The 25,872-nt window shown below is 39.8% G+C and overlaps 1 protein-coding gene across 3 annotated transcripts in view; it reads left to right on the top strand.

The window, feature by feature from the left end:
• Positions 1–25,872, top strand: part of PCNX2 (pecanex 2) — a 344,391-nt gene that overhangs the window by 86,222 nt on the left and 232,297 nt on the right. For all 3 annotated transcript variants that reach the window (XM_063707871.1, XM_055372884.2, XM_004028606.5), the window contains exons 9-12: positions 4,186–4,321; positions 13,780–13,925; positions 22,977–23,130; positions 23,230–23,262. In XM_063707871.1, coding sequence (XP_063563941.1) covers positions 4,186–4,321; positions 13,780–13,925; positions 22,977–23,130; positions 23,230–23,262 — 469 coding nt within the window. The remainder of the gene's footprint in view (positions 1–4,185; positions 4,322–13,779; positions 13,926–22,976; positions 23,131–23,229; positions 23,263–25,872) is intronic.

Here is a 25,872-nt window from a genome sequence, read left to right as displayed (position 1 = left end):
AGAATCCCTGTTAAAATTCAAAATAACAGGTTATGGTTTTCAGAACAGTGCTGCGTTAGTTAAACATCCTGCATATTGAACATGTTGCTGCGACTTTCATTTCTGTGTCCCTCTGTGCGCCTTGTGCCCATGTCCCTGGAGGAAGCCTGAAAAACAAGGAAAGAGGCAGAAAAAGGGAGGCCCTCTCTCTGAGAGTGATAGGCTATCGTCTTTAAACTCTGGGGAAGATGAAGAATTTCAAGAAATGTTTTTCCAATATCAGTGAGACAGTGTAGAAGAAGCACATGTATTTTGACTGTTGCTTGTTGTAGAAGCTCAGATGGTGGAAACCTGGGGAGTCCAGTATGGTGGAATATCGTCATGGTCAATTTGAGGCCCAACTCCTTCCATACAGAAGTGCACTCTTCTGGCCCAGACTAGATCCTAGCCCCAGGCCCATCTTTATTACCTTCTAGTGGCAGCACTTTTAGAAATTTCCACCATTAATCACTATTTCTGCTATTGCTTGGAGCTCAATCTAGCTTAAATAAACTTATCTCTGCTATAGCCCTGAACCAAACTAGTTTACCAAAGATTCACCAGAGAGTGGGATAATTGAGACCAGATGTGCTAAGTATCGTGTACTGTAGTTCACAGAATAGTTACTACAGGCTTGGGATATTTCCATTTCCATTATTGTTTTGAAGAAAGAGAAAATGTCTCTTGAAACTTAACGCTTTCACTTTATATGTATTAATGTGGGAAACGCTTTGGCTTTAAGTTACTAAGATACTGTCTTTTTAGATGATTATGCTGCTCACAGTCTATAACTTAAAAAAAATGAGAGAGAATAAGCAGCAAATACTTGGAGAAGAGACACTAGCAAAGAACATAGACTTTGGAATTATTCAAAGATTGCGCTTCTGTCCACCTGTCCGTGTCAGTGATTTTTGTGGACATCGTCTTCTCTTTGGTACTTGGGTGGGCAAGGTGGATTATAACTACACTCTCAGGACACCAGAGAATTATATCACATAAGGGAAACGTCTCCATTTGAGCAATGCTTACTGTAAGCATGTAACCATTTCCTCCTGGCCAAATGGAGATCCCATATACACATGACAATACAGATGACAATACAGGTTTCTGATGCAGACATATACCAGTCATTAAGCTCAGAAGAGAATCTTTCTTAATATGCCCATGCCTTGTCTAGAATACTCAACCCTTATAAAAGAGGTTAATTAAGAGGGAAGTTAATATGCTGTTTGAGACTGTCTTTATAAAATAAGGAAGATTAGGTGTGATTTGAGGGCAAGATACTCTTCCCCCATGCCTGCTAACAGAGACACCTGAAATTAATATACCATTTGTGTAAAAGCATAGGAGTTATGTTGCTATTTAATATAAGAAAAAGCAAAGTCAAGACCTATATCAACAAAAGGAAGTAAAAAGGGCCAGGGATGGTTATGAAGTACCTAATATGTGAAAGGCAGTGTTCACTGATTTACATACATAGTCTGGTTTAGTTTTCACAATGATCCCTACGAGGAAAATATCTTCCTGATTTTATAGGGAGGATTTAAGGTAGGAAGACAACATGCTTATAGTCACAGATAGTGAGTAGTATACTTTAACCTAGTTCTGTTTAATTCTGGAACTGACCCAAAAGATTTTAAATAGAAAATCAACCCATAGATTTTTTTAAAGGATATTTAAATGGCTTACATAGGAAAGTGATGTTTATTATTATTATTATTTTACAATCTGAAATGTACTAAGAAATATGGAAAAATTAAGCTGATATGTATTGATTGACACTTCCTTTTGTATCATGTTTCCTAGCAGGACACCTTAGTAGGAGGAAGACTGCTCTAAAACAGTCATTCGTTACACATTATGTCGTAGTCAATTCTTAGTTTATTTCAGTTGGCGATAGAGGGTGCTGTACACCTTCTACTTTTTTGCACAGAAGCATACATTTCTTTTCCCACTCTTGCCTATTTATGATCATTACCTACATTACCTACAATGTAGTTAGCTTAATCTTTTGGTTTTAGTGAAGTTCTGGCATGTGCTCCGTTTAAGATATCTCTGAATTTGTGTCAACAATGCAATTTCAGTTCTATTGTATTTCGATGTGAAATGACAGAGTTACATTACTCAGTGGCTTCCGTACAACGCAGAAGACTTTGAATGAACATTGTTTTTATAAATCTAACTAATCTTTTTCTCTGTTAATGACAGAGATTATGCCACTAATATAGACAAGAAGGAAAAGCATTATTTTAGGAGCAAACATTAAATAATGGAAGCACAGGATTTTTAAGTTTTCAAACTCCATGTACTTACTCTGCCTAGTTTACGTCCTAAACCCTGACTTCATCGTGTTATGTTTCCTAAGTGGTTCTTTATATGAAGACTTTATTGAATGTATTGAAGTTTATGTTTATTTACATGTGTGTATGAAAGTTGCTTTTTTTTTTGTTTTTGAGACAGGATCTTACTCTGTTCACATAGGCTGTAGTGCAGTGGCATGATGATGGCTCACTGCAGCCTAGACCTCCCAGGCTCAAGTGGTCCTCCCACCTCAGCCTCCCAAGTAGCCGGGACTACAGGCATGTGCCACCATGCCCAGCTAATTTTTTTTCTATTTTTGTAGCGCTTAGGTCTCACTGTGTTGCCAGGGCTGGTCTTGAACTCCTGGGCTCAAGCAATCCTCCAGCCTCAGCCTCTCCAAGTGTTGGGATTACAGGCATGAGCCACTGCGCCCAGCTGTATGACAGTATTTTAAACACCATTCTCACAGAATAACTATTGGTGTGTTTACGAATATGATAGGAAGGAGTTAGGAAAAAGAAACATCCAAAAGATTGTCAGAAACTTTATCATGAAAGGTGTAGATTATAAATCAGAAGGGAATTTTGTTACTGTAGCATCTGCATTCTTAAGGAGCCTGTGTTAGACAGTGTGATTTGGGCTACAAGTAACCTTCTGTAACAAAATGGGCTGCACGATGAGATGTATTATGTCAGAACACAAGAAGCCCAAAGGTATGATCTGTTCAAGGTTGGTGAATTCGGAGGTTTAATGCTGTCATCAAAAAACTAGTTCCCTTCCATCACTCAGCTCTCCAGTACTCAAGTTTGTCCATCACGATAGCAGTATTTATTATTCACGAATCATGTTAAGGCCTGGAGAAAGACTGTCTTTTACTTTTGTTACTACTTAAGAACTATAGAAAAATTTGTCCGAGAGCTCTCTTAATCCCAGCCAACTCTTCTTTGCTCCCCAGTGACCTCTTAGAGTTGTGTTTCTTTCTCATTCCAAAGCCAAGCTCTGGCCAGGGCGAATGGCTTAAAGACCAGGATTTTTCCCTGGGGCTAGGGAAGGACCTCATGTCTCTTCCAAAGCACACAGTCTTGGATGACTTAATAAAATGGAGTTATGTTAGGAGACATTCTGTGAGAAATGTCTGTTGAGTAGGCAGCCAACATTGTCTCCTAAAAGTTATAGATACCCTATTAGAAAATCAGATAGAGAAGTATGTCCTAGTTTTTGCTTTCTGAGGCAAAGGAAAAAAATGCCAGGATTTTTTCCTTTGTAAAAATGAGATTGCTTACTATTAATTTAAGTCTTGTCAATCTGTGTGTGATTAAAGATAAAACTATTTTAGATATAGATCACAACTAATTCTGTAATGTCCTCTTGATCAATTACCCAAGACATTTCTTTTGTCTAATAAGTACTTACCTTGCTTTGCGGTTTGGTGGAGAGGAGATGCAGCTAGGTAGCAGAGGTGTTCATCTCTGTTTCTTCCTGGTTGGTGTCTGGAGAATTACCAAGCCCACTATTTGTTTTTATAAAATATGAGGCTAGAACTTGTTGCTAAGGCCTCCCCAGGCATTAAATATTTTTAAAAATTAAGGTTGTCATCTGTAGAACACCAGGCATCTACCTACCTGCCCTATGACACACTGCAACCTGGGGTAGCCTGAGTAATTTCAATGTATGCAGGGTAATTGACCTTCTACCTGAAGGTAGCCTTGTATACATAATTTTAAACTCTTAACTGTTTATGTAAGGTTGTAAAGACTCATCCACTACCTGCTTTGGGCATTCCTATTGTCCTTGTGTTTGTGTATAATAAATAGATGACTTCTGATATTACCAGATAACCAAAGCTTTTGTTTTGCCCATCCTCAGAGAGATGCAGGTCAGCTCCTCCAGTACCACAACTTCTGAGAGTCAAGATCCATCTTCTGGGGACCCTGCCGTCAGTGCCCTTCAGCAACAGCTGTTACTGATGGTGGCTCGCAGGACCCAGTCAGAAACCCCACGGGTACGTACATTCCAGAATTGCTGTTTGTGGATGTTCTGGAAACAGGGGATCTTAAAACCTTTTTCCAGGTTGGATTACTTGACAGGATTAGTCAGCTCTTTCCCTGAATTTTGCATCACGGGTTGTTGATATATCACTGCAAGGCAGTCTACTGACTGAATGTGAAAGGAAATCAGATAGATAGCAGCTAACCTTGGGTTGATATTAACAGGATTGCCACTGTCTCTGTTGCTTTTCAAATGCATTAGAAATTCATGCACATTGATTTTTGGTTGCCAGGATGCATAAGTCTCACAAGAGCTCACTGGATTAGGTTGCCTTTTTCTCCCATGGTTTGGAAAGTATCTTTTTTTTTTTTTAATGTATTATTGCCTTGTATATTAAATATTCAAAGATTCTTAAATGTTTGACTTAAAGGGAGACTTTATTCTTGGGGCAAGTAACATTATCATCAAGAGGTCTAAAAATGTGAAGCCTTTCATTATTTTACTAAGAGATAACTTATTAATGTTCATTCATTTATCCAGTCGACCTTTAATGAGACTCTTGGGAGGCAGAGCCAAGGATTCAAAGCCAGAGATAACATGGGAGGTTAGTGAAACACGCAGACATGAAGTTAGAGCTGCGGATTCAATTTTGGGCATTTTGGAGGAGGGGTAATGGGGAAGGCTTCTTAGAAGAAGAAATACTTCGGTTAGGCCCTGAAGAAAGATTGGTTTCCATTGGTACAGATTGAGAGAAGAGGATTGTAGATGGGATGATGTCATGTGAGTGTCAAGTTTCTTTATTTCTGTTTACCTTTTTCCTGGAAATGTTTCAGTTCATTCTAGAAAAGCTCATCTTTGAAAAAATAATATAATTATATATATATTTTTTTTTATGATTGCTTTGCCACATTTTTCCAAAGGATGCTCAACAATACAATGTGGCTGGCTGCAGTGGCTCACGCCTGTAATCCCAGCACTTTGGGAGGCCAAGGTGGATGGATCACCTGAGGTCAGGAGTTCAAGACCAGCCTGGCCAACATGGCAAGACCCCATCTCTACTAAAAATAGAAACATTAGCCTGGCATGGTGGCACGTACCTGTAGTCCCAGCTACTTGGGAGGCTGAGGCACGAGAATTGCTTGAACTCAGGAGGCGGAGGTTGCAATCAGCCAAGGTCGTGCCACTGCACTCCAACCTGGGCAACAGAGCAAGACTCTGTCTCAAACAAACAAACAAACACAAAATACAGTGGGTTGAAATTTATACACCATTACCCAGCTGTGCAAAGAAAATGTTGAGTTACCTTTTAGCTGACCACATATTGCTCTGAGCTCTTATTCCTGTTGATGTGGGGAGTGTAGGGACGACTTAACTTAAAAGTGCCACTTGCCAGATACAGTGGCTTACGCCTGTAATCCCAACACTTTGGGAAGCTGAAGTGGGGAGACAGTTTAAGCCCAGGAGTTCAAGGCTGCAGTGAGCTATGACTGTACCACTGCACTCTAGCCTGGGTGGCAGAGTGAGATCCTCTCTCAAAACAAACAAAAAAAGTGCTAATTAGGGTAACTCAGCCCTTTCAGTCTTGGAGTTTGTGTGTGAACAAGTGTTTAATTTATTCAAAGAATCAGTCTTTTGGGACTGTTTATTCTCTTCCCTTCCATGTATTCAGGCTCTCCTCCTCCTCCTTTCCAGGGCCTCTGTGTGTTAGGGATAGGATTCCTAAACCTGTAGGTGGAAGTGGACCTGAGAGGGGCACTTCTGAGGAGGGGAGCATCCCCTTAGTCCAGTCACCGGGTGTACTGTGTGTTGTACCTGCCTGGTTTGGGTGAGGTGCTGGATCTGCCACTCATTGACCACCGGAGACCTTGCCATTTGCCCTAGCTATGTTCTGCACACACTGTCAGCCCATATGAGGTCTGTGAGCTCTGCCCAACCCCACCCCCAGCTGCCAGTATGTAGTTCTCACCACAGCCCTGGTATGTGGGGGCCCTGTGGAATATGGGCTTTCCTGAGGGACTTGCATTTTCCCCTGAGATAAGCCCGGAAGCGCTAACTCCCTACCACCCTCCAGAACATTAGTGTTGAACCTTCAAGAAGGTTCCATGAAAGTATCAGGATAGCTTGGGAAGATGTGAATGCCATTGATTTCATGAGTAGAAGAGCTAGAGGAAACTAGAAACTTTAGATTATCAAAGGTATACATCCATTGATTTAATATCTCAAAAATATCCCCGTTAGAGCAGAAACTTGAAAATAAGTAAATACTGCAAGAATAAATCAGAAACAGTCCTGCCATTCCTTATTTTACATTTGTAATCCTATAAATGTCACGATGATGCATAAAAACTCAGCTCATCTGTAGTGTTTTATTGTTAGACACTTAACCAAATTCATTGCTTCAACCATTTAAACTTTAAGTAAAAATTTTTAAAGTTCTATATTCTAATATATATAGGTATGGAGGAGGAAAAACGAAGATTGCTAACCAGGCTCATGTTTAGACCCTAAGAAAATATTTACAGAGTCTCATACTGGGAAAAAAATGTAGTTCTACTATTTGATTTCTAAATATAATTGATATCACCAGGAAATTAAATTATGTTTCAGCCACAAAATAAAAATTAAATAGGTTTTCTTGTCATTATCCAACAAATATTTGCTGTAGGCGGGCTATGCCTGCAGTTTTGTGCTAGAAGCTTGGTATACAATGGTGAAAAGACTCAGTCCCTGCCTACAAGAAGTTTAACAGCCAGTCAACCAATTCAACTCTATACAGCAGAAATTCTGATTAGAATAGGCTCTGGTGGTGTGGGACACAGGAGAAGCTCCAGGCCAGGAAATAGGGGATCAGAGAGGCTTCCTCAGCAAGGTGACACCTCAGCTGAAATGTGGAGGATGAGTTGGAGTTAACCAAATAAAAGGAGATAAGAGTATCTAGACAGAGAAACGACCTGGCCAAAGGGGCCTGGAGGTGAGGCTGAAAGCAGGTGTGCTCAGTGTTACTGGAGCCTGGAGGCACAGGGGAGCTGTTTCTCAGAAGAGACTAGCAAAAGCAAGCAGGAGATAAGGCTCGGAAGACAAGACTTTAATCCCCTCCTTCCCCCATCCTCCCTGCCTCTCTCCTTCAAGTGCAGCACACGAGCTCTGGGAGTGCTTCCCCCGCAACTTTCTGCAAGCTCTTTCTAGTAAAGGACGGAATTCTGCAGGCTCTAATGGGCGGGTGGTCAGGAGGTGAGCCAAGGCCAGAGGAAGACTTGTCTGAAATTCCTCCCTGGTACAAATACAGTATGTGTGTAGGGAATGAAGTGTCGCTGAAAGGGGAGCTCCCAGAAAGGGCTGTCACTTTTATGAAGGGCTGTTCACTTAAAATACACACACACACACACACACACACACACACACACACACACACACACAGGAGAAGAGGAGGTTATTTTTCGTCGTCATAGCTGTAGAGTTTAGCTCTCAAGCACAAAGGAAAGGGCAGAGCTTGGGGCATGGTTGGAATTGGTGAAAACTTGTTGTTTGAACTCAAGATTGGCATTCAGGGGTTTTGAATATTACCAATTAAAAATGTTGCATGAATCCATGTTATAAACTGGTACTTCTCTGTCACTAAGTTTATCCATCATGTGCTTCTAACCCCACAGAGTATATTCTGTAGACTCATTACCATGGTTTTTAAAATCTTACATTGGCCCAATATGTTATGGGCCAGTACCTGGGTAATCACCTTGAAACATTTTGCTTATTACACTGCTGGTTGAGAGGCAGGTGCAGTCTACCCAAGGGCAGCATAGGATCTGTAGGAATACAGCATTTTCCGCTTCCATTTACTCTCACCTGGATATGGTCTCCAACTCATTCAGCTTGTCTTACATTAAAAAATGAGATAGTATTGTATGTGAAAGTATTTTGTAAACTCTAAAGCTCTATGCAAGTCTATGATAGTGGCATTATTATTATTATTATCATTATGGATAGCATGACGGTCAAGCATTGCATTGGTCCTAAACTGATGAGAATTGGTGAGAATTGCAAAGATAAGCACAGTGCTAGGCCTGGCTGACTGTTATTCTAGGTAGATATAAAGGTAGCATTTATATCACAATTTACTATCATTAAAACATTAACAAGAACTTATAAGAATATTGGCATTTACTAAAAGATGAAACAATTGAAATAATTTTAGAGATGAAAAAGAGGAGACATCAATTATAATATCGTAACATTTATTTTTCATCATACATATTCATTTATTTGAAAGTATATTAATATTTTAAAAAGAAAAAGTAACATTTGCATCTTTTTCACTTATCATGTTCAGAAGTTCATTTAAATATGGATGTTCCTCAACTTAGAATGGGTTTATGTCCCTATAAATCCATCATTAATTGAAAAGATTGTAAGTTGAAAATGCATTTAATACAACTAACCTACTGAATATCATAGCTTACCCTGGCCTGCCTTAAACATGCTCAGAACACTTACATTAGCCAACAGTTGGGCAAAATCATCAAATACAAAGCCTATTTTGTAATAAAGTATTGAATATCTCATATCATTTATTGATGTTCTACTGAATGCTTGTCACTTTCACAGTATTGTAAAGTTAAAAAATCGTAAGTTGAACCGTTGTAAGTCAGAGACTATCTGTAATAGGTTTAGAATCTACATGATTTGTTATTAATTTTGGCTGCTAAACATAGCCAGTGTTATAATAGGATAATTCTACTTTTAAAAAAATATGTTTTATCCCTCAAAGTTTTGCTCACATCCAGTTATAATTCACATTCCACTTGTATGTTTTGAACACAAGTTACGTGCATGGCACTGGGCTAGGTACTCTCATATTTGATGTCATTTTAGCTTTAAGAGAAGTCTTCAGGTTAGGCATTATTTCATCTGGGGATTGAATATCTAAGGAAACTGCAGTGCAGAGAGTACTGGAACTTGGGGTATTGAAGGGACCCTGACCCAGTGTTCCTTCCTAGTTGTCCTTTTGTCACTATTAGGGTCTCCAATGCTCACATCCTCCTTGGCAACCACTCTGTGATTTCTCAAAATTCGATTTCTGACACCAGAGTCCCTACCAACCCTGCCTTCCCAGTGCTGAGTTTGATAGCTGTTAGGAGTTACACGTAGTTCCCCAAAGGACCACTTTTTCTTCTGTCTACTGTTCACTCTTCTACTCCTTCTCCCTTTCCCCTGCCCTTTCAGGTAAAATCTACAGATACGTTCTGAGAAGCTGAGAACCTCTAATTATTTTCAATATCCACCCCCCAAGAAAACAGGCCAATAATTTAAAACCATCTGTGCCTGTTCTGACTTTGGGGAGGTTCTATAGAGCTGATCACTTACTCTCTTTCACATAACAGGGCCTATTATCTGTTTTCGTTTTTATTAGATATGGTTCATTCTCAAAATCACAAATCTGACTTTGTTTGTTTTAAATAACTTTTTATTTGTAACCCATTATTCCTCATCTTATTTTTGCCAGTTTCCATTATCTAGTTTGCTTTTCAAATTTGTGTTGTTAACTTGTTCTCTCACAATGAGACTATATGTATTGTCTCTTGAACTCTATTTGTTTTGCTGTGAAGGTAGCTTTCTCTTTACTGATGAGCGCTGCTTGATGTGTTGATTCACCTGGGCCCCCTTAAGCATGATTGTAGAAAGAGCCCAGACTTTGGCTTCCAGCAAATCTCTTCCTGATCTAGGACCTTGGGCCAGTGGCCTAACCTCTCAGAGCCTCAGTTTCTTTTAGGAAACTGAGCTATTGTGATCTTTTAAGGATTAGAGATAATATGTGGCAAAATTATGACTTTACTAGTTGGTGGCAATTACTAATATCATCAAAAAATCTTATTTGTTATCTGGAACTCTTGAAAGTAGCATTATTTGAACAGTAGAATTTCTCAGGTATCTCAGAAGACATAGTCTTTTATTCTTAGATTTCAAAAATTCCACCAAAAATATTTCTAAAAGGTACACTATCCTGCCCTGCCTTCTTAAGAAGAATATACTGATAATAATGTAAGTTGTTCTTGATAATTCAAATTCATTAAATGAACACTGGATATTATGATATAAACACTAATCCATATGGGGAGTGTGTGTAAATGCAATTATCTTGTTTTTTAAAAAGAACCTAAGTTCAACTTTTATCCTTTCCTTTGTCCTCGCTTTTCCTAAGCTCTTTCTCAGAATAATAGAATTAAACTTGCAGGCCCGACTTACTGGGCAATGGAGAGATGGTAAAATTTGCTTTCTTGGAGAGTTCTGCAGTGGCATTTAATGAAGCAGCTGCACTGCCCTCATGCATGCCAGGCACTTTGACATCAGTGACTGCCCCTATTCTTTGGCAAGGCTTAATGAATCAGAGACATAAACATCTTTTTTTTTGTCAGTTTGTCCATGCATTCTTTTTTTTCATTATTTAGATCACTTACAGTGAAAGATAAAAGTGATGAATATGAAACTCCTTCTCAGACTCCACTGAGGGTCCTCACGCAAGCCCCTTAATTGTTGATGCACTCCAGGGAATGCCCAAGACCCCTTTACTCCATGCCTTCTCCCAGGATGTCAGTCCTACACTCTCTCGTGACTCACTTCTCTCTCCATACATAGGTACAGATGTGGATACGTTTATGCATGTGTGATGATGTTATCATGACTGGTTTGCTTGCCTATTCCCAGAAATTTCTAAACCCCTGTAAGGTAGAAACTCTCTCTCGTTAAGTTTTCAGTTTTCAACATATATTACATATAGCATTTGGTTTATATAACCTACACAATAACTATTTTCTTCAATGAGTGAAAACATGAATGATATTAAAATGATGAGAAATATTTGAATTTGAATTTGGTACCAGAAAATAGGCCAAGAATAATTGCTGTTACTCACCAAAACATGTAACTCTGGGCTTCTTTGATATCTAAGGCAAAAAATAAAATTTTATGAACCTTTTTTTCCCATAAAAGTAGTGAAATCATTTCTTTTTTTCATTAATTTTTGAGGAGGTTTTTTTTTTTAAGCAAGGATTTTCATTTAAGCAGCAATAAACAGCACAGTATGCTGGAATCTTTAATAAGTTTTTAAAAAGATGCAGGCATAGTCTTCATGTAATTTTTTACATACTGACTTTTCCTGACAGCTAAGGGTATCATATGAAACCCCGCTTGAAGAAGGCATTTTTCTTCCTATTGGAAGGAATGCTCTCAGCTGTTGCTTACCCTTGACCTGTTTATGCCTCATACATGGATTCTTACATAACAAGGACAGTAAACCATGGGCTCCTGTGCACCTGATTCTTATTTACACTGTTTGTCCATGTGGCTTCAAGGAAAAGGACTCCTTTGTCGGGGGAGGTTTACTATAAACCACAAGTTCATCATCATGCAAAGAAGCTGTTCCTGCTGAGATGACACCAGGCAGTTTCCACAAAGCTCTCTTCTGTGTTGAAATAGAATTCCAGGCACAAGTAGCACTTACAATCTCAACTTTCCTGTTATCATTCAGTCCAACTCATCCTGTATATTGCCTTCATGATAGATCAACTTTCCCTTCAGATGCCTTTTGCATTAATATTTGATATCCGGAGTAACTCCATTTTCCATAGGCTGAGTAAGCAGATTAGCATCTGGAAATAAGAGACGGTAAAATTTGCTTTCTTGGAGAGTTCTGCTGTGGCCTGTAATGAATGCATGCCAGGCACTTTGACATCAGTGACTTCTCCTAAGTTAGGAAAAAAGTTGTGCTGTCTGCCCATGTATAACCTTGTGCTTTGTAAGCCAAAGACAAATGTAGAAGTCCTTTAAAAGCCAATGTCACCTCCACCACTGCTCTTTGTCCCATACTCATCCCTTTCTTGTCTTTGCCCTTCTTTTTAATCTCCTGTGTCTTATATTTGTCAGCCTAGAGGAAATCATAACCTTAAATCCATGTTGGAAAAGTGCAAGGCAAAACCAAACAAAAATACAGATTAGAATAATCCAGCAATTCTATTTCTGAGTGTATATCCAAAAGAATTGAAAGCAGGAGCTCGAAGAGATATTTGCACACCTGTGCTCCTAGCAGCACTATTCACAAAAGCCAAAGGGTGGAAGCAAATTCAATATCCATTGACAGATTAGTGGATTAACAAAACGTGATACAGACATACAAGGAGTATTATTCAGCCTTAAAAAGAAAGGAAATTCTGACACATGCTACAACATGGATGAAGCTTGAGGACACTATGCCGAGTGGAATAAGCCAGTCACAAAAAGGTTCAACTACTGTATGATCTCACTTACATGAGGTACCTAAAGGTGGTTACCAGAGGCTGGGGGGAGGGTAAATGGGGAGTTGGGGTTTCAGTTTTGCAGGATGAAAGGTTCCAGAGATCTGTTGCACAACAATGTGAATATGGTTAACACTATTGAATTTTACACTTAAAATGGTTATGATGGTAAATTTTATGATATTTGTTTTTCACCCACAATTAAAGATATATAGAGGTTAGAAATAGAAGCTCTGCAGGGGGCTGGGGTATCTAGAGAAGGCTTAAGATAGTAGCAAGAAGTGACAAGCAAACGGTCAAACAGTGAAGGAGGAGCTGCATGGGAGCTTTGGTTTTAACAGCTTCTGTACACGGAGAACGGGAAACAAAACACAGGGGGGATGTCCAATAGGAGGCTCCCCACTTCATCTGGGACCTCACTGTTAGGATTAACTAAACACATTCTATTACCAACATCTTCACTAGGGGGACTGCATGGAAAACTGCATGTTCCCAACCTTGTTCCAGGCTCCTAAGAATCCCTTATTAAGTATTTGATAGACAGATCAATGAAGACTAATTTTTTTTTTTCAAAATTGAATTCTTTTCCACTGAATTAGAGCTAATAAGAGATGAATTAGGGGTTAAAACTTTTACTATCTGGGTCTAAATTTCTCCACATTTTAGTTTTAATGATTTAGAGTTTTTCAATAAATATTTCAGTTTTTCTTATAGCAGGCTTCACCAATAACCTAGATATTGCCAATGAAAATCTTTTTACTCTTAGTAAAATTTGAATATGTATCTCAACATTAACACACTTTTCAGAAATGAAGTCATTTAAGATCTTTTATTGAATTCCTACTTTTCATAAGAACTATTTTTATAGCAGTTTCTTGGCCTTAATGAGCAGTAGCATTTTGATGTGATGAGTAGCATAATTTTAATGGTACATTGTAAAGAAATTGAAGTATGTTGGTAAGAAAAGCGCTTTTTGTTGATCATTATCCTTTTCTTAGAGTATTTAGTTTAAATGAAATATGTTGGTTTACATATCAGAATTTGAACATCTGCTTTTTGTATTTTTAAATTATGGTGTACATATATATATGTGTGTGTATGTGTATATATATATATATATATATTTGTGGCCATGACATGACAACATAAAGCCCTTTTTTCTGTTGTTTCTTTTGGTATCTAAAAGCATGTGAGTCAGGATCTGGAAGCCTCGTCATGTTCTTCAACACAAGGAAAATTTAACCGAGAGCAGTTTTACAAATTTATCATTTTCCCTGGCAAGTGGATTAAAGTCTGGTATGATCGACTGACCTTGCTGGCATTACTTGATCGGTAAGCCACTGAGCATGCACACACACTGTCGGAAGGCACACCGGGGACGTGACAGTGCCCACTGCATGCTTTCAAAGAGAACATTGTCACTTGCACATTTTCAAGTTGTACGCTTCCTTTGCTAACAACCCAAAGTTAAAGCAAAAAGATCCTGACAACTTAACAAATTGTAGTTTAGCAGTTACAATGAGAAATAAGAGAGTTACAATAAGTAACTCTTATTAATAATAAATTAACATATTAATTAATAATAAGAGATAATGAGAAATAATAAGTTACAATAAGAAATAAGAAATGGTTTGTATTTAAGGTTTGTTTGGGCACAGTAGCATGCTTTGGTGTACTCACGTCTTGCCCCATTTTTGTGGGAAAGCTTGAGGCCCATCTGTAGCACAGGGCCTGGCTTGACTGGGTGTGGGCATGGGGAGAGGAGGGAAGATGAAGTAGGGTGATTTCTGCCTCTTTTCCGGACACCTTGGATTCTTATTGCTCACTTGTATCTGATGTACACTCACTTGAATGTTAATTTTTCCTTTAATCTCCTTTCCCCTTTCTCACCTCCTCCTACCACTGTTCTATACAGCAAAACATTGTGGGGTTGGAGCTGTGGTTACTGGGTAGGGAGAAAGAGGAGGAGAAGTTAAGGTTAGTTAAAACATGATGGAGGCTGGGCATGGTGGGTCAAGCCCGTAATCCCAGCACTTTGGGAAGCTGAGGTGGGCGGATCACCTGAGGTCAGGAGTTCAAGACCAGCCTGACCAACATGGTGAAATCCCATCTCTACTAAAAATACAAAAATTAGCCGGGTGTGGTGGTGCATGCCTGTAGTTCCAGCTACTCAGGAGGCCGAGGCTAGAGAATTGCTTGAACCCAGGAGGCGGAGGCTGCAGTGAGCCAAGATTGTGCCACTGCACTCCAGCCTGCACAACAAGAGCAAAACTTAATCTCCCCCCCCACCCAGAAAAAAGAAAACATGATGGAGATGGGCCTAAGGAGCGGGGGCTTCTCATTTGTATCTTTTCCTACCTCAAAATTTGCACATAACAATTTATGATGTTCAGGGGCTGAGCAGCACTGACTACACGGTTGGCTTGAAAATTTCAGCTGCTATTACTAATGCTGCCATAAGCAATTGCTGAGTTTCACAGTTTAATGCCAGCCCTTGGGGGCAGTGGAAAAACTGGTTGCCTGTCTTGTTGTCATTGGTCCCCCAGTGACTGGTTTTTATAGTAATGTCTTAAATAGTGTGATCACATATGAAAAAAACTATAGTCATGCAAAATTACAACAGTAAATTTCAGGATCCACAAGTCAGGGAATGGAGTTAGAATGGTTTTCCTAACAACACTATGTTACCCAAGGGGCACACACTTAGAAGGAACATTTAATACTTAACTAAAAATCCAAGATAGTATATTCTGGTAAATGAGGCATTTTTGAAATATTAATTATTTTCTGTTAAAAAGAAATTATTGAAAGTTGGACTAGCTTGCATTAACCCTTCATGTCAAAACAAAAATAAATGTATCTATAGATTTGTCTGTTATTTTAAAATCTACTTGGTGACAAAAAATTCAATGGAAATCCATTGGAGGTCTAAGAAGGATGATGAGGATGACCGCACTTTTTAAAAGCTTATGTTTTCATTATTTTAGTCACCTTTCTGGCAAGTTACAATGGGTTTTTAAATGTTGTGCTTAGGGATGACCTAGAAATAGCACCATTCCCTTATCCATAGATCCTTCAGCTGGTTGGGGAATCCCTGGACTCGAGTCAGCCTTGGGAATTAAACCTGGTCCCTACTACTTATTAGTGCTATGATCTTAGGATGGCTATGAAACCTTTCAGTGCGTCCGTTTCCTATCCGTTTCCATCTGTGTATAGATGGGTATAATCTATACACAGGGAGGTTGTAAAGATTAAATCAATTTAGTCATTGAAAGAGTTCTTTAAATATTAGTTGCTCCTATTATTATTATTATTACTTGGAATGTGGTCCAGCTCCCAGAAAGAAGAAAAATGAAAAATAAATAAAATTAGGATAGCTAAAGTAGATGTTGTCAAATCCAGACACTAAAATTTAAACTGTTAGTTCATAGGTAACATAACATTTTTTTTTTTTTACTTTAGTTCTTGGATACATGTGCAGAACGTGCAGGTTTGTTACACAGGGATACATGTGCCATGGTGGTTTGCTGCACCTATCAACTCGTCGTCTAGGTTTTAAGCCCCACATTCATTAGGTATTTGTTCTGATGCTCTCCCCCGCCTTGCCCCCCAAACCCTGACAGGCCCCGGTGTGTGATGTTCTCCTCCCTGTGTCTATATGTTCTCATTGTTCAACTCCCACTTATGAGTGAGAATATGTGGTGTTTGGTTTTCTGTTCCTGTGTTACTTTGCTGAGAATGAGGCAACATCACTTTTAATTCAGAGCCATATAAGCCTACCAAAAGTCATCAGTTAGCAGGATTGGTGATCTGGTTTTATAATTTAGAGTCAATTAAAATAAGGAAAGGGACTACATGAACTCACAGCTCACAGTGAGGAAGGAGGAAGAAACCCAAAATACTGACCTAGAAAAACTGAGCTGTTTGGGACCTTTGCAAGGAGAGCATAATCCCCAAACAGGGCTGTGGGTCAGAATCATTGGGGAAGCTGGGTAAAAATGCATAATGTGCATAATAGAAACAAACTGTAAGAGCTAGGCAGGAAGCGGAAGAAAGCAGTGGGTAACAAGCACTAAAATTGCGCTAATCATTGCTATAAACTCCCATAGATTAAGTCATTCTGCCTGACATTCTTCAAAAGAGTCAGGCTGCTCTTCCTTAAAAATGTTTTCTTAGTCTTTGGGCAGTAGTTTCATGGTTCCTGCCGTTGCAGTTCCAGCTATTTGCCTGCAGTTCTCCACCTATTCTACTCAGATGTTTCTGGACTTGTCGTATTCTCCTTACTTATATTCTCTGATTTCATATCTTGCCATTACCCTTTCCTGCAAAACACTGAGGGTTTATTTTCATTTATCTAGTCGATCAGGTCAGTATCTGAAATAAGAAGTTGCCCTTCTGTGCATTATTTCAACATTTCATTCATTCAACAAATATTAACCAAAGCACCTGTTCCGTGCTAGGATCTGTACTGGGCACTGGGTATGGAGTGATAAATAAAACAGCCATTGTCTCTGCCCTCATGGAACTTACTTTCTGGGAGAGGAGAGAAAACTGTAATAGGTGCCATGAAGGAAGCACATGAAGGCCTGAGATAGAGAGACCTGAGAGGGAAGGGCACTGATGTTCGAACTGGTGGTTGGCAAAGGCTTTTCTGGGGAAGATACACACAAACTGAGATATAAAATGAGAGGTAGCTAGCTATATGGCAAGTAAAGAGGAAATCATTCATGCTTCTCAAACTAAACTAATTGTCATCAGTTACCATGAGAACACACACTTATAGCTCTCATCCTTAAAAATCCTGTCTTAAAAACATCATTCTCAGCAAACTAACAGGAACAGAAAACCAAACACCGCATGTTCTCACTCATAAGTGGGAGTTGAACAATGAGAACACATGGACACAGAGAGGCAAACATCACACACCGGGGCCTGTCAGGGGGTGGGGACAAGGGCAGGGAGAGCATTCGGACAAATAGCTAATGCACGCGGGGCTGAAAACCTAGATGACGGGTTGATGGGTGCAGCAAACCACCATGGCACATGTATACCTATGTAAAAAACCTGCACGTTCTGCACATGTATCCCAGAACTTAAAGTATTTTTTAAAAAATCCTGTCTTACCCCACTTTTTTACCAGCCACTGTCCTGTTTCTCTGCTCCTCTTTGCAGCAAAACTCCTTGAAGGGTTGCCTGTGTTTGTTTCCATTTGCTCTTCTTTCATTCTCTAATAATCCTGTCCCATTCAGGCTCCCCCAACCCCAAAACTCCATTGAACCTGCCCTTGTCAGGGTCACCATTGATTCCATCTTTTTCTTCTCACGTTACTAGACTCATTTGGAGTATTTGACAGAGTTAATTTCTCCTACTGCCTGGTAGAGGTTCTCTTGGTTTCCAGGACTCAGCATTCTCTTGGTTTTCCTTCTGCCTTGTTGGTCACTGCTACATAGGAAGGGAAGATTTACAGGTTTTTCTGCCTCCTGACCCTTTAATGTTGAAGTCCCCAGTGGCTGCAAAGCTCTTGGTCTTCATTCTTTCTCTATCTGCCCTCCTTTCTTTGGTGATGGCATTCAGTCTCATGGCTTTTAATATGCCAGTGACACTCGGATTTATATCACCAACTTGGACTCATCTCCTGAATTCCAGACTTGTATATCTAACTACCAAATTGACATCTCATGATATCAGGATGACATCTCACATCCAAGACTGAGCTCTTCATCTCAGCCTCACCCAAGCCTGCTCCACTTGTGGTCTTCCCCATCTCAGGTGATGACAACTCCATCCTTCTGGTTTCTCTGCTTAAATATCTTGGAGTCGTCCTTGAGTCTTCTTTCCTTTCACACCTGCATTCAGTCTCTTGTAGGAAGTTATTTTCGCTGTTCCTTCCAAGTGTATCTATTGCATCTTTTCAGCGTCAATGTGATCACCTGGTCTGAGCCATTTCATCTCTCATCTGGTTACTGCAATAGCATCTTCCCTGCTTCTATCCATTCATTCTCTTTGTATAGTATTTTTTTTTAGCTTCTCACGTTGCTAGACTCATTTGCCTAGACCGTTGCCTAGGCTGGTCACAAACTCCTGGGCTCAAGTGATCCTCCTGCCCCAGCCTCCCAAGTAGCTGGGATCACAGGTGCCCATCATGCTCAGCCCCTGTACACTATTCTTAACCCAACACAATATGTCTTTTCAAAGTCACTGCTTTACCGACCGCCCAGCAATTGCTCCCCATTTCACTCAGAATGAAAATCAAAGTGCTCACAATGCCCTCAAGTCCCACATGCTGTAGCCACTAATTTGTTTTCTGGCCTGATCTCCTACTATCCCTGTGGACTTTTCTCCATCCATACTGGCCTTCCTTTTGTCTTTCAAGCATGCCAGGCAATCCTCCAGCTTAAGATCTTTGTACTGGCAGTTCCTGCGCATGGAACATTCGTCTCCCAGACGTTTGCAGTGCCAACTCCCTCACCTTTTCTCTCGCCTGGTTCTATTCTTTTTTCTGTTGCATTTATGTTTACATATTGTATATTTTACTGAACTTTTTTGTTGATACTTACTTATGGCACCACTCACAGGAAAGGAAGCTCCCATCTCTTTTGTTCACTGATGTCAAAGCAGCTAGAGCAGTGTGGAGCACTTTTGCTACATGAAGGAAGAAACCAATTTTCCTTTGCAAATTGGCTCCCCTTCCTAATTTCTGCCGTGGATTCTGCTATGATCCTTTACTTCTCAGGTTTTTAAATCTTGGAGTAATCTTTATTCTTTCAATCAGTCCTTCGTTGTCCATAATCCATTTGGAGTTCTGTCAGCCTCACTCTGAATTGTGTCCTCGAGTCAGGGGTCCTTTCCTATTCCACAGCCATGTGAGCTTCCCAGGCCCTCATTACCTCTCCTGGGAGTTTTGTTTATCCTTGCTCTGTTCTCTTCCCCATCCAGTGCACTTTGTAAACCTCTGCATGATAAATCTTTCAAAAGTACAGCCTTAGTCATGTCACTCTTTGCCTGGCAAGTAAACTTTTTAACCCGATATTTAAAGATAGATAAAAAAGAAACTGAGGGAGAGAGGAGTGGGAACCTGGGGGCAGAGGAATTGAATCCTGGCAGAGGAGAATTTGGAGGAAAAATATGTTTTAGGAACCTTATTCTTTGCCCTCCCCAAACAGAAAAAGGTTTTTTTTTTCTTTGAAATTTTATTTCAAAGACCTTTGGATATTTTTAAGTATCCATCAAAATGTTATGAGATCATGAATTTCATGGACCTCAACACACCAAATATATTGAGCACTATTAAAAGTGCACAGTGGAAAATAAAAGATACCCACAATTTCCTTTTTGCCAAATATATTTTGGTTTCCCCCAATTAAAAAAAAAATTCAACTTGAAAAAAAATTCAACTTGAGCCTCATGATTATCTGAATACTCAGCCTTTCTGTATATTTCTATGTTATCTTTCTACCCTATTCTATTATTCTGTAATATATCAGCTGCAGTTCAGTCAACCAAATCACCCATTGTTTTCCTTCTGGCTGTTGTCCTCAGAGTTTCCCATCCTTCCTTGTTTAGGAGGCCCAAGGCTATGCCTCTCGGCAGCCCCAGCTCCAAACTTATTTTACTATAGTTATTTATTTTTCTATTTCTTTGAATCTGTGAAATCTGTATACGTATCTATCAATCATCTCTATAGCTATCTATCTGAAATTATATATAGAAAGTCCCTATCAAATGATTCATGCATTTGTTCATTTCTTCAAATGTTTTCTCTTTACTGTTTCTCTCATTTTTGTTAGCTATTGGAGCATCAAGTGTCAGCATTAGATTCGGGTTCTTTTTCACTCATTTTTTCATTCGTTAAAAAATGTTCCACAGAATGGAAGAAAATATTTTAAAAAACAAAGGATTGTTATCCAGTATACAAAGAACACTTAAAACTCAACAGTAAGAAAAAGGAACAACCCGAAAATGGGCTTAAGGCCTAAAGAAACACCCCACCAAGAAGATATACAGATGACAAATAAGCATATGAAAAGACATTCAACATCAATAGTCCTTAGGGAACTGCAAATTAAAGCAGCAATGAGATACCACTACACACCCGTTAGAATGGCCAAAATCCAAAACACTGACAACACCAAATGCTGGTGAAGATGTGGAGCAACAGGAACGCTCATTCACTGCTGGTGGGAATGCAAATTGGTACACCTACTTTAGAAGACAATTCAGCAGTTTCTTATAAAACTAAACATATTGTTCACCACACGATCTAACAATCATGCTCCTTGGTGTTTACCCAGATGAGTTGAAAACTTACGTCCATGCAAAACACTGCACATGAATGTTTATAACAGCTTTATTTATAATTGCCAAAACTCAGAAGCAATCAAGATATCCGTCAAAAGGCAAGTGGATAAACAAACTGTGGTATCTTCATACGATGAGATGCTATAAGAGATAAAAAGAAGTGAGGCACCAAGCCACAGAGACATGGAGGAACGTTAAATGCATAGTACTTAAAGAAAGGAGCCAATATGCAAAGGCTACATACCGTATGGTTCCAACTATATGGCCCTCTGGAAAAGGCAGAACTATGGAGACAATAAAAAGATCAGTTGTTGCCAGGGCTTAGGGTAGGGGAGCGATGAATAGATGGGGCGCAGATTTTTAGGGCAGTGGAACTTTCACTAGAGTTCTCATTTGGTGGAGACATGTCATTATACGTTTGCCAAAACCCAATGTACACCACCAAGAGTGAACTGGGATGTAAACTATGGACTTTGGGTGATACTGATGGATAATGATGTGTTAATTTTAGTTCATCAGTTGATGTTGATGGTGGGGGAGGCTGTGTGCATGTGTCTGTGGGGAGGGGCTATGTGGGAACTCTGTACTTTCCCCTCAGTTTTGCTGTGAATCACAAATGTCTCTCAACAATATGTCCTATTGATTTTTTTTAAATGTTCACAATTGCCTACTTGCTAGGCACAAAGTAGCCAAATATTCCTGTCTAAAAAAAAATATCAGCTTAGTGGGGTAGAAAAACAGGTATATGAGCAAAAACTGGAAAGGTGAGAAGTATACTCAGAATCCTTGTGAATGACCTACCCAAACACCCAGGCCCCTTGTTCCCTGACCCTGTGGTCCATGCCATCCCCTGTGACTCCGTTTCTGCCACTTCCTTCCATGGCCTCACCCTGCATCTTATCCTCTCACAGAAGTCTTCCACCTCTGACATTATAATCCTGTCTCTGCTCATCCTTTGTATCTCTCTCTCACTTCCTCAAATGTTCCTCAGTCCTCTCCAGCAATTTGCCCCACCATATTTCTCTTACCTTGCAGCCCTTGCCATCTTCAGTTTCCTCCCTATTCTACCTAGGCTACATGATCCAGCCCTGTAGCCCCTTCCTATCTCTATCCTAAAACAGCCTTACGTTGTCCTTTGCATACCCACCTGATAACACTCCACCTCTGGATGACCCCACCTCTCTACCCTATACCTTGTATGGGGAGTCCATACAAGAGTCACCCAGTGAGACAGTGTGGACCCGACACACCCCAGGGCAGGTCCTCTGCACTGTCAGGAAATTGCAGCTCACCCTCAACTCTCCTGCTGGAGCTCTCCTGGCTCCTGAAATTTGATAGTAAACTCGGACACCAAAAGTTTTATCTGGAAATGATTGTCTGCTTAGGCCAGGTGTGAATGCATCCCCCTTACCACCCCCTTCCGTTGAAAGGAACCGGTGAAGCTCTTTATCTGAAACACATTTCATGGTCATGGATGGAATCATTAACTACGTTTTGCCAGTAAACCCAGTTTAGTGGCCAAGGAGATCCAATGGGATGAGATTTTATTTGCTTCAATAACAAAAATCTGGTATTAAGTTGGATTTTGTTTATATAGCATGAGGAATAAGGAAAGAAAGAAACCCTAAAATCTAATAGGGGAATAAAGTCTTGCTTAAGGTAACTACTGTGTTGTCATGGTTCATTTTTTTGGAAACATGAAGGCATTCTGTTTAAAAATGGCAAAACTGGCTGGGCACAGTGGCTCACGCCTGTAATCCCAGCACTTTGGGAGGCCAAGGAGGGCAGATCATGAGGTCAGGAGATCAAGACCATCCTGACTAACATTGTGAAACCCCATCTCTACTAAAAAAAATACAAAAAATTAGCCGGGCTTGGTGGCGGGTGCCTGTAGTCCCAGCTACTCCAGAGGCTGAGGCAGGAGAATTGCTTGAACCGGGGAGGCAGAGCTTGCAGTGAGCTGAGATTATGCCACTGCACTCCAGCCTGGGCGATAGAGCAAGATTCCGTCTCAGAAAAAAAAAAAAAAAAAAGGCAAAACTTACTCTTTTTTTTTTTTTGCTCTTATGTATATATTTTGCACAGAACTGAAGACATCAAGGAGAATGTACTGGCGATTTTACTCATTGTCCTGGTTTCCCTCCTTGGATTTCTGACCTTGAGCCAAGGCTTTTGCAAAGATATGTGGGTGCTCCTCTTCTGCCTCGTCATGGCCAGCTGCCAGTACTCTCTGCTAAAGGCAAGACCACATCTAATTCTTACCAGTAGCGTGTGCTGTCACTAATGTAGCCTTGAAATCATGAGATGATGACACAGACACTTCTGATTTGTGTTTTAGAGTGTTCAGCCTGACCCCGCCTCACCAATACATGTAAGTTTCCAAATACAGGCAAGTAGCTTTTCTTGTCTGTCTGTGTTGAAGACAGGGAAAAAGCCAAAATCTAGTCAAAGGGCCAAGTCTGTACCTAGCTCTCTATACTGAATATAAAATAGAAACATCAAATATATATAATAAGTGCATGGTGGCCAGCTTCCAGCTAGATCTGAGAGCATGGTGTGGGTGGTATGGGGGAAGGTGTGGGGTAGGGGGTGGAGAGTGTGTGCAGAGTCTTTCCTATCCCACTGGATTCAAGTCAACAAAGACCGAGCAGTCTGGGGGAAGACCGCAGACGTTGCCATCAGACTGCCTGTCTTTGTGTCCTGATTCCTCCACCTGAATGTTTGGCACTGAACAACATACTGGGCCTCTGCATGCCTCAGTTTCCCTGTGTGTAAATAGGTCTAATGGAAATGCCTACATGGATTAAATAATCCATGTAATGTGCTATAACAGTACCTGACACATAGAGATTGCTCAATAAAGGTTAGCTCTTATTATTAGTGATATAATTATATGGGCATGAATGATTATTCTTATTTTTAAAATTTATTGTATATACTTATGGGGTACAGGGTGATGTTTTGATATATGTATACATTGTAGAATTATTAAACCAAGCTGTTTGACATATCTATAACCACATATAGTTATCATTTTTTTTTCTGGTGAGAACATTTAAAATCTACTCTCTTAGCCGTTTTTGAGTATAACAGTGTATTATTATTAACTATGGTCACCATACTATACAGAAGATCTTCAGAATTCCTTCCTCCTGTCCAGCTGAAACTTTGTACCCTTTAGCCAGTCTTTCCTCATTCCCCATCCCACTGCCTCCTGGTAACCACCATTCTATTCTCTTTTTCTATGGGTTCAACTTTTTAAGATTCCACATGTAAGTGACATCCTGCAGTATATTTCTTTTTGCACCTGACTTAATTCACTTAACCTAATAATGTCCTCTAGATTCATCAGTGTTGTTGCAAATGACAGGATGATCTTCTTTTTTTAGGCTGAATGATATTCCTATTATATGTATATACCACATCTTCTTTATCCATTCATGTGTTGATGGCATTTAGGTTGATACCATGTCTTGGCTATTGTGAAGAGTGTTGCAATGAACATGGTGATGCATATATCTTTTGGACATACTGATTTTATTTCCTTTGGATATATATTCAGAAGTGGGGTTGCTGGATCATATTCAAATAGACTTAAAAATTCTATTTTTATTTTTTTTTTCTTGAGAAATCATACTGTTTTCCATAATGGCTGTACCGATTTCTGTACCCCCTAGCAGTATAGAAGGGTTTCCTTTTCTCCAAATCCTTGCCAACACTTGTTATCTTTTATCTTTTTGATTAAAGCTATCATAACAGGCATGAGGTAATAGCTCATTGTGGTTTTAACTTGCATTTCCCTGAATCGTTTATTCTTTTTACATGAAGCTAATCTCTTTATTCCACATTTTCACATATATTGTTACTTTTCATCTCAGTAACTTTGAGCTAATTCATAACAAAGACTCTGAGCTCACCTATGCTGATCTGTTGGTGCCCTGGCATTATTTTGTGAACTCTGAAACACACACATGTGCTTTCCTCTGAGCCTGCTGCCCCTTTGCTCATCCATGGTGGCCTACGGGGTGGGTGCTATGGGACAGGCAGTGCCCCTTGCAGGCATCTGAGCCACATGCCTCTGTACCGAGTTCGCCGCCAGGTAGACTCCCCAGCTCGCTAAGCAACTGGCTTTCCTTTGTTGTGGCAATCTCCTGTAGCCCTGGAAAACCCTCCCAATGAAAGAAAGCTTGATTTTTCCCTCTATTATGCTTTTAAAAAAAATTATATCCAGGATTTAGGACCCATTTTTCAATCTGTGATAGCTCCTGTTTAGCTCATAGTAATTAAGAAAAGCTTATAATTGGACGATCACATGGCATACATTGCTATCTTGTTAAATTCCTCTGTTCCCCATAATTGGTTTACATGTAATACATCTTCTTTTATCCTAGAGTCTGAATGTCAAGATAAGTAGAAGCAGCATAATTAGGGTATTGAGATGTATTGTTGTGATTATCGTCAGAAATCTGGGTTAGGTGGTGTGAGAGAGATGTACAGCTTTGAAGCTTTTTTGTTCAAGCCCACCCTAGATGCCACATCACCATTCTCCTGCCTCAGTCAACTCTCCTCACTCCTAACTGCACTTCAGTGTCGCTGTTTTTCTGCATGACTCTGGGGAGGGGTGTTCTATGCTGTTAAACATTCCTTTCCTGCATATCCTTTCAGAAATAATGCAGGACATCCCAGTAAAGGTGGATGGCAAGTACAGCTGCATAATCCTTGTGGATTTGTAATGTCTGTTACTATGGCCCCTATGCCACTGCTCTCGGTTGGAGTTATATTATTTAGTTCCCAGAGGAATCAATCAAGCTGCTATTCCTTTATCTGAGCAAGCATGTCGTATAGTGAGACAGTAAGAAATCACTTTTGTAAGACATAGTCAGACATTTAACTATGCTTATTGCAGTAATTAATTTGCTTACACAGATTTCTAAGTAGATTAGTCTCTGATTTGAGTTGGCATTTCTCCAGTACTTCTAAT

Source organism: Gorilla gorilla, chromosome 1, assembly GCF_029281585.2.
Source record: "Gorilla gorilla gorilla isolate KB3781 chromosome 1, NHGRI_mGorGor1-v2.1_pri, whole genome shotgun sequence".
In the NCBI taxonomy this organism is placed as follows: Eukaryota; Metazoa; Chordata; class Mammalia; order Primates; family Hominidae; genus Gorilla; species Gorilla gorilla.
This window is presented reverse-complemented; position numbering and strand designations above follow the sequence as displayed.